General features: G+C 53.9%; 1 protein-coding gene across 3 annotated transcripts; it reads left to right on the forward strand.

The window, feature by feature from the left end:
• Positions 1 to 412: 412 nt before the first annotated feature.
• Tbxt (T-box transcription factor T) lies at positions 413 to 8,270 on the forward strand. Of its 3 annotated transcripts, none has more exons than XM_077802106.1 (8): positions 413 to 618; positions 1,042 to 1,306; positions 1,937 to 2,071; positions 2,851 to 2,912; positions 3,023 to 3,084; positions 4,561 to 4,737; positions 6,024 to 6,153; positions 7,997 to 8,270. In XM_077802106.1, exons 1-8 carry the CDS (start codon positions 413 to 415, stop codon positions 8,268 to 8,270), a joined length of 1,311 nt encoding a protein of 436 aa, XP_077658232.1. The 3 variants fall into 3 exon arrangements, with proteins under 3 accessions (XP_077658232.1, XP_026248939.1, XP_026248940.1); XM_026393154.2 differs by having other exon boundaries at positions 4,564 to 4,737; XM_026393155.2 differs by lacking the exon at positions 4,561 to 4,737.
• The last annotated feature ends 269 nt before the right edge of the window (positions 8,271 to 8,539 follow it).

Genomic DNA, 8,539 nt, shown 5'->3' on the forward strand with positions numbered 1-8,539 from the left:
CAGGCCCGCCCGGCCGGGTCTGATATGGCCGCGCCGGGCCAATGGGCAGCCGTCCGGCACTTCAAAGGCTACGCAGCCCAATCCGCCGCGCCCCCCTCCGCGGCAGCCTCGGCTCTATTTATGGGGAGGGGACAGAATTTCTCTCCCCAGAGATCTACTCTAGTCTTGCCTTGCGGGAGTTCAAGTGGAATCTCTTCTTCCCCAAGCCCCTGTCCCCCGCCCCCGCCCCTCCCCCCACGTCCCATCCTGATCCTGATCCTGGCGCTTCTCCCGCGGCTGAGTTTCGACCCGGGCGCTCTTGCGGGTCTTGGCCCGTGCGACCACTTTCTCAGAAGAGCGCCCAAGAGGCGTGAAGGTGGCTCTAGGGTAGCGGTTCGGAGCTCCGGGGAGGTGGGGTGGGGCGGGAGGGAGGATGAGCGCCCCGGGCACCGAGAGCGCCGGGAAGAGCCTACAGTGCCGAGTGGACCACCTGCTGAGCGCGGTGGAGAGCGAGCTGCAGGCCGGCAGCGAGAAAGGCGACCCCACCGAGCGCGAGCTGCGCGTGGGCCTGGAGGAGAGCGAGCTGTGGCTGCGATTCAAAGAGCTCACCAATGAGATGATTGTGACCAAGAACGGCAGGTAGGGGCGCGTCCGGAGCTCGGGCAGCCAGGGTGTCTCTTACAGCAAGGAGGACTTCTTTCCCGCCCGTTGACAGCCCCTGGTGATTCCTGACCATTACCCCCTGGGAATTTCTCTGAGGAAGCTTGGGGAGGAGGGACTGGGGCCCCAGGTCCTCGAGGTGCCTCGATTCTCGAGGTGTTTTGGCCTCTAGCGCTGAAAGCCTTCCCTAAAAGTTCTCTTCCTCGGCTGCCTCCAGGAGGCCAAGGGACAGTCTGTAGGCCTCCTGGGCCCAGGACGCGGGAGGGCTCCGGGAAAGGGAGAGCTTGGAAGTTCCTGTGGACGTTCTCCGGGAGGCCGAAATAAACAAGTCTCTGGGCTCCAGCCTCCGGCGGGCGGAACGGATCCGATCCGAGTCCTCCTGTCGCGCCCTGTGTTTTCCAGGAGGATGTTCCCAGTGCTGAAGGTGAACGTGTCCGGCCTGGACCCCAACGCCATGTATTCTTTCCTGCTGGACTTCGTGGCCGCCGATAACCACCGCTGGAAGTACGTGAACGGCGAGTGGGTGCCCGGCGGCAAGCCGGAGCCGCAGGCGCCCAGCTGCGTCTACATCCACCCCGACTCGCCCAACTTCGGCGCCCACTGGATGAAGGCGCCGGTCTCCTTCAGCAAAGTCAAGCTCACCAACAAACTCAACGGAGGGGGCCAGGTAGGCGCGCTGGAGCTGCGAAGGGCCGAGCCGGGCTGGGGCGGGAGGGCATGCCTGCGCTGCACCTTCTGTGCCGGAGACCTTGGAGGGACGCTGCCGGACCGGAGGGGACCTCTGTCCTGGAGAAGCTACCACATTAGCTCTGTTTATATTAATCTGATAAAGGTCACACCAATTCTGGGGGCCAGCGGATGGGAGCCCTCATGCTTGAAGGTTTCCTGCAGGCCTGAGCCTGGAGAATGTCGTGTTCTGGTCTCACCTAGAGGTGAGAGCAGTAAGAATGAAGTCTTGACAAACTTGCTCTTGAGTCTGGAATTGATCCTGAAGACCAGACACCTCAAAAGCTACAACTAGCCCTTTAAAGGCTGCGGAGGCCTAGCGCGCCTTCCTATCAGCCTAGATTTCCCGATGACCGGGTTACCCTAAAGTGTAATCACAATCCCTCTTCCCAAACACATCCCTCAACAGCAGAGGCCCTTTCCCAGAGCTGGAGGGCTTTCTGAAGCTTGGAGGTGATTCTCTTCCACAGCAGATGGAAGGATGTTTTGCTGTCTTGAGAGGGACAGGGGTTGCTACTCCTACTGAGTCTGTCTCCCTGGAAAGAGTTCTGACTGGTTTTGAATATTTCAGATCATGTTGAACTCCCTACATAAGTACGAGCCTCGCATTCACATAGTGAGAGTCGGGGGTCCCCAGCGCATGATCACCAGCCACTGCTTCCCGGAGACCCAGTTCATAGCAGTGACAGCCTATCAGAACGAGGAGGTGAGAGGGCTGACTCCTGTCCTGGGGAGTCGGGATGGGAGACCCTGCCTGACGGTGTGTACCATTTCAAATTTACCATGACTCAAGTGGAGGCACCAGGGGAAAAGTTTAAAATGAACATTCATCCAAGCACCTTCCCCCTTTTGTGAACACAACATATTTTTCTTTTTAGCTATCTGTAGGATTGCCTGAAACTGGAAACATCCACGAGATTCTTGAAATGAAAAGATGCTTACAGTGTTTAGGCCGAGCTCTATGAGACCCTCTTAGGGGGCAGAGGGGCATCTCCTGTGTTTGGAAACTTCCTGAAAGAGTGGGTGGCATCTTCCCCCAGCCTGCAGAGTGAAGCCTGCATTCCAGTACTGGCTGGGTGCCCACAAATAATTCTAAGTGTACCCCAAAGCATAGAGAATTTGTGATTGGTTGGTTAAGTTGTCAGTGTTGCAATGTTGACCAGAAACTAAAACCAGCAAGTACATTACTATTTCCTTGGCAACCCCAGTTTATGTTTTGAGCCCTTTTGATTTGTATGCATGGGATATTTTGGGGTATAGGCTAATTTTAGTATGAATTCCACTCAGAAATTGGCATTTAAAACTTTTCATAAATTTATTCTCCTTTGCAATTTCTCAGATACTTCAGACCCAAATAGAAAAATACATCTGAAAAGAGTTCTCACTGGTTTTGAATATTTCTAGGTGTTTCTCAATTTCTTGGTGCTAAACTAAATCCTCTGGTAATGAACAATCCACTAAGAGATAGGCTTTCTTGTTTTTCAGATCACAGCTCTTAAAATTAAATACAATCCATTTGCCAAAGCTTTCCTGGATGCTAAGGAAAGGTGAGAGAATTCTAACTCTACCCCCTGGGCACAGAACTATCTGGAAATGCAAAGTATTTTCTGATATTCCTCCTTCTTGACAATTTGCTGCAATTTTTTTTTTTCAACAGAAGTGATCACAAAGACATGATAGAAGATGTGGGGGATGGCCAGCAGCCAGGGTTCTCCCAATGTACGGTTTGTTGCCCCCGCCTCCTCCATGTTTCTGGGCTAGAATTGCTGAACTCTAGAAGCCAGAAATGGAGCCACACATGTTTGTGGGTGTGGGTGGAGAGCGGGATTGCCCTTTGTGCCGCCGGGCTCATGGCCTCTGGTGTGGAAGCTGCCAACTCATCTCCAGCCTGCTCCCCTGGGCCGTGGATGCCCACAGCCAGGGACCACTGATGCTGATCTGGGTCTTTTGTTTTGCTCAGAGGCAGCTTCAGTGCCTAGGATGGGCTATTGGGACCTTGGTAGGAAGTAGACTTGGGGTAAGAAGAGAGTCTAGTTCATCATACTGTCATTGAGTGGTTCCCATTCCTTTAATCCTAGTGAATCAGGAGGCTGAATCAGAAGGACCACAAGTTTGAGGCCAGCCTGAGCATCTTAGTGACCTCCTGTCTCAAAATGAAATATACTAAGGGCTTGGGACATAGCTCAGTGGTAGAGCACCCCTGGGTTCAATCCCAGTACCAAATATATAAGTAAATGAGGAAGAGAGGTGGGGGGAGAAAGGGGGCTGGGGGAGGAAGAGAGATCAAGACCCTACTTTTGTAAATGGTTGCAAACTGAAGAATGGAGCTGTGGGAAGCTTGTGAGCTACCCCCACCCCCACCGCGGGTTGTTGTGGAGCTATGGTTGGTAAGATGGGCAGTTCTGCTTTAAGCCTCACTCTTTAGGAGTTACAGGGTATGGAGGCTGGAGCAGGTATTAACAGTGACCTCCATGAAGAGAAAGAAGTGCTCCTTCTAAACTTTCCTGTCCACCCAGGGAGGGCGGGGATGTTGGGGAATTGACTGTGGGGAGTACAGAGCCAGTGCTTGCTGCTCTTCACAGGTGGCAGGAACTAGCCTCCTGCCGTCTTCTACTCAGAATGGACGTCTTCAACCTGTCTTCTAGGCTGAGTTAACGAGGGGCGTCCTCTGGAGCAGTGCGTTGGGAGCAGAGTGAAGGGGTCCTTAGGCCAGGGCGGCTGTGCATGGCTTAGTTTGGAGATTGAAGCAGAGTAGTTGTCTCCCTGTGGTTTGCTTTTTCTGAATTAAAAAAAAAAAAAACACTTAAAAAGAAGAATGAAGAAGTTGGAGTTTTAGAGGACAGAACAGTTTTGAATAGCGGGGAGAAGTAGGGAGACTGGAGAGATTAAAACGTAGAAAGAGAAAGCAGATGATGGCCGGGGTGTCCTCAGGTGTGTTAGTACACATCTGCTGTGGTCCCGGCTCAGGTCACTGGGTAGTTTCCCAGGTTTCCTCGGTGCCCACAGGTTTGAAACCATTAGCCTGTAGAGTATGGGGTGAGGTCCTGCGACGCCCCGAGGTGTGGGCGGCACCGAGTGCTGGCTCAGGGTCCTTCACCTCCGCAGGACTCTGGGGAAAGCACCCCGGGGCCCCCCTGGTTTCTCTTTAGTAACAGCCGCTACCAAGGCCAGTCTCTCAGTATTCTTTTCCCACAGCAGGGGGGTGGCTTCTTCCTGGAACCAGCACCCTCTGTCCACCGGCCAGCCCCCACCCTCAGTTTGGAGGCCCCCTCTCTCTCCCTTCTACCCACGGCTGCGAAAGGTACCCGGCCCTGAGGAACCACCGCTCAGCCCCCTACCCCAGCCCGTACGCTCATCGGAACAATTCTCCAAGTAGGTCACAGTCTTCCTACCAGGGGACACTGGGTGGCTGCAGGCAGAGACCTTCCTTTGGCACTCCAGGTCTTAGGGTCAAAACAGACTTTGCTCTCACGTCTGCACTGGGGCCAGTCCACCTCAGAGCTGCCCACATGGGCTCTTCCTGGCTGCGTGCCTCCGAGTTCTGCTCAGACTTAACACAGCAGGCTCCGCGAGTCGCTTTCCAGCGGGGGACCCAGGCGTGGATAGTTCATGTCTCTCTGAAGTGATCATGCTGGGTCAGCCTTGCCCAGGACTTCCTGACTAGCCTAGTGAGACTGGGTGTCACCTGAGAACCATGGTCTCAGCCCACCCCAGATCCACCCACTCAGTAGCTGGGTGGGGGACAGCCCTCCGGTGGTCTGGTTGGCACAGCCTGTAAAGACCCCTGGTCTAATTGTCTCAAGCACTCTGTGTGCCCAGACCGAGGTTGGTGTGCCCCAAACAGAGGAAAATAGCCAAAGAACACCATAAAGCCATCAAGCCATGGCAGCTGACCTCAAAGGAGAGGAGTGGTCTTCGGCCTTGTTCCCCGGAGGGGAGACCCTGAGGCTGGAAGATCCTATTTTTTTTTTTTTTAAAGAGAGAGTGAGAGAGAGAGAGAGAGAGAGAGAGAGAGAGAGAGAGAGAGAGAGAGAGAGAGAATTTTTTTAAAATATTTATTTTTTAGTTCTCGGCGGACACAACATCTTTGTTGGTATGTGGTGCTGAGGATCGAACCCGGGCCGCACGCATGCCAGGCGAGCGCGCTACCGCTTGAGCCACATCCCCAGCCCAAAGATCCTATTTTTAATTTGCCTGCAGTCATGGTTTTCATAGCCATTCATTGCTTATGAAATAACCCGTGGGGAAAGGCAGGTTGAAATCACACTTATTCTTGGTGTAAAGTTAAATTATCCAGCTATGGGTGTGGCTCAGGGGTAGCCGGCTTCCCAGCAGGAGTGAGGCCCTGTTTGATCCCAGCACTGCAGAGAAGCAGTCAGGACCAGAGGCTAAGCTCTCCCTAACTGGGTCTAGAAGTCAGTCTCTGCAGAGCAGGAGGATCTCATGATAAAGGAAAAAGCTTGGGCTTATTGGAAAGTATTTTCAAATGTGTTTGGCAGTAGATGTTCACCTAATGACCAGTGAAGCAGCTGATGGATTGTGCTCTGTGTCCACTGGGTCCCCCATTGTCCTTGGTGCTGGGTGGTCCCAGCTGTCAGCAGCACACACCTGTTGCTCTTGGGAGACCCCCTCCTGCAACTGTGCCCCTTGTCTCCCAGCCTACTCCGACAACTCGTCTGCCTGCCTGTCCATGCTGCCGTCCCATGAGAACTGGTCCAGCCTCGGGGTGCCTGCCCACGGCAGCATGCTCCCAGGGAGCCACAGTGCCAGCCCTCCCGCCGGCTCCAGGTATGGATGTCTGGGGAGCCAACTGCACCCTCCCGTGACCTCAGGCTGGGTCCATCCTCTGGGCTGTTCCTCCCCCATGTTCCTGTGGGCAGTTGGGCTTCTCCTTGCAGTTCTGCTGTGAGCCACATGTGTCCAGATGTGTTCCTCGGCTGCCACGTCCCTGCTCACATTCTGCTCTTGCACGTCTCCTGGGACACCCAGGGCCCCATCTTGGCTTTGCCCTGTACTATTCTCACTTCTCTGAGCCTCAGCTTCTCCCCATGTAGAAAGAGCTCACTAAATCACGGGCTTCCGCGGTCCCTCCCAGGTGGGTGGGATCACTAGGTGTAGTCAACCTTTTACAACCTTTTCTGACAGGAGCCAGCTATTCAGTTAGGGAACAAGTGTTTCGGCTTTTCTGTGGACACAGGATCACAGTCCTGTGCATACTTGCAGGCACAGGTCAAGAAAAGTCTTTTTTCTTTTTCAGATTAAGTCAGGTAAAGGCTTCTATTTACCTGAAAATTATGTAGTGGGAGAATAGCTCAAACACAGCAGGCCTGCGGGTCACTGAAAGTCAGGTCTCTGTAGATTACATAGTAGCAAAAAAGTAGCAAAGCTGTCAGTGGACTCTCCTTTTCCAGAGGAAAGAGGCCCAGGGCAGAGGGAGCCTGCAGTCACTGATCCTGATCGCAGGCTCAAGGCATTTGATGTCTGTAGAATATTAGTATATGCCTGAGACTTCATTCTTTTTGTCAAGGAAATAGTTCTTTAATAAGAATCTAATAGTCTGTTCTTATGCAGATAGCACAGTTTTCAAGGGCTCCGAGGTGGCTGTCCCCAGTCACATGACCTGCAAGCTGTGAGCGGCTGGCCAGGCCGACCCAGGGCTCAGTGTGGAGTGCTGGGTATTTCCAAGCCCCTGCTCAGCTGACAACAGAGCAGTAGTCTACCTGATTAGCTCAGGCTTGCTGCAAGGGCCATTGCCACTACATGTAGGACATGGCAGAATTTTAGCATGGTTTAGTAGTGTTCACTGCTATGTGCTGAGATGAAAGGATTTAGTAAGCATTTTCAATATCCTCCTTTTGGGGACGTACTAGGGATTGAACTTTACCACTGAACCGCACCCCCCACATCCTTTTTAATTTTATTTTGAAACAGCCTTGCTAAGTTGCTCAGGTGGCCTCCAACTTGTGATCCTCTGGCTTCAGCCTCCTGAGTTACGGGATCACAGGCTGTACCACTGGCCTTGCGACACCCTGTTTTATACCTGGAGACAGCTGGAAAAGTAGTTGGAGGCCAAGCTCATGTGCCACAGCTAATGAAAGCAGGGCTGGACTGGCTTCTGGTCCAGCTCCAGGGTCTGTCCCTCATCACCCATGCTGATGTGAAGAGGTAGGGCTCCTGGAGTGTTCACAGAGCGCCTTCCGACCAGCCGTGCAGCTGCATCTGGCCTTGACCTTGAGAATCACCGCGGTGTTGTGCAGCATGCTAATTAAAAATGCAGCTTCCTCTGGGACCCTCGGACACTGGCTCCGTGCATCTGAGGAGTCTGCATTCTGCTGGAGAGCACAGAGTGGGCAGGGTGCTGGCAGCCTTGGTAGCAGTGCCCTGCCGAGAGCTGGGTGTTGGTCAATACTCTTCCTAACATTTTGCTTCTTGTTAATAGATATGATAGGAGCTTCTATACTCCTCAGAATGTGGTCATTTAGTAACACGGAGAAAATGACCTGCTTGAAAAGCCGAGTAATGTGATCAGTAATATCCTTAGGAAGGGGATCCTGAGCCCTGTCCCCCTTCCTTCCCGCTCTCTGTATCTCCGTCCCTTCCCTGCCCCTGACTGCTGTGCTTTCTGTTTCAGCCAGTACCCCAGCCTGTGGTCTGTGAGCAACGGCACCATCACCCCAGGCTCCCAGACGGCCGGGGTGTCCAACGGCCTGGGCGCCCAGTTCTTTCGCGGCTCCCCCGCACACTATGCACCCCTCACCCATGCAGTGTCCGCCGCCTCGTCCTCGGGCTCCCCACTGTATGAAGGGGCTGCCACGGTCACAGACGTTCCTGAGAGCCAGTATGACGCCTCGGCCCAAGGCCGCCTCCTCACCTCCTGGACACCCGTATCCCCGCCTTCCATGTGAACCCAGCCCTGTCTCCAGGGACAGTGACTTCGCTGTGGTAACTGGCATTGACTGGACCGAAGTGCTGGGCATAGTGTGTCAGGCTGGTGGGACCAAGGGAGGAAGGAGCCCGGCCAACTCCATGCTGAAGTCAGAAGAGGACCTGCGAGGTACCCACCCTACACCCCTTGCTCATCATCTGCAAGAGAGATGTGCCCGCTACAGGTGACTCAGTCTGGAGAGGCCGTGGGGCCTGGTTCCCAGTGATTCATGGCTGGAAATCCTTTGCG

This window comes from Urocitellus parryii, chromosome 8 (genome assembly GCF_045843805.1).
Source record: "Urocitellus parryii isolate mUroPar1 chromosome 8, mUroPar1.hap1, whole genome shotgun sequence".
Taxonomy (NCBI): domain Eukaryota; kingdom Metazoa; phylum Chordata; class Mammalia; order Rodentia; family Sciuridae; genus Urocitellus; species Urocitellus parryii.

Bases quoted from the DNA above. Each gene is read 5' to 3' on its own strand.
- Tbxt (XM_077802106.1), top strand. From the start codon at position 413: ATGAGCGCCCCGGGCACCGAGAGCGCCGGGAAGAGCCTACAGTGCCGA. The intron at 619-1,041 runs GTAGGGGCGCGT...TGTGTTTTCCAG, and splicing joins ATTGTGACCAAGAACGGCAG to GAGGATGTTCCCAGTGCTGA. The intron at 4,738-6,023 runs GTAGGTCACAGT...CTTGTCTCCCAG, and splicing joins TCATCGGAACAATTCTCCAA to CCTACTCCGACAACTCGTCT.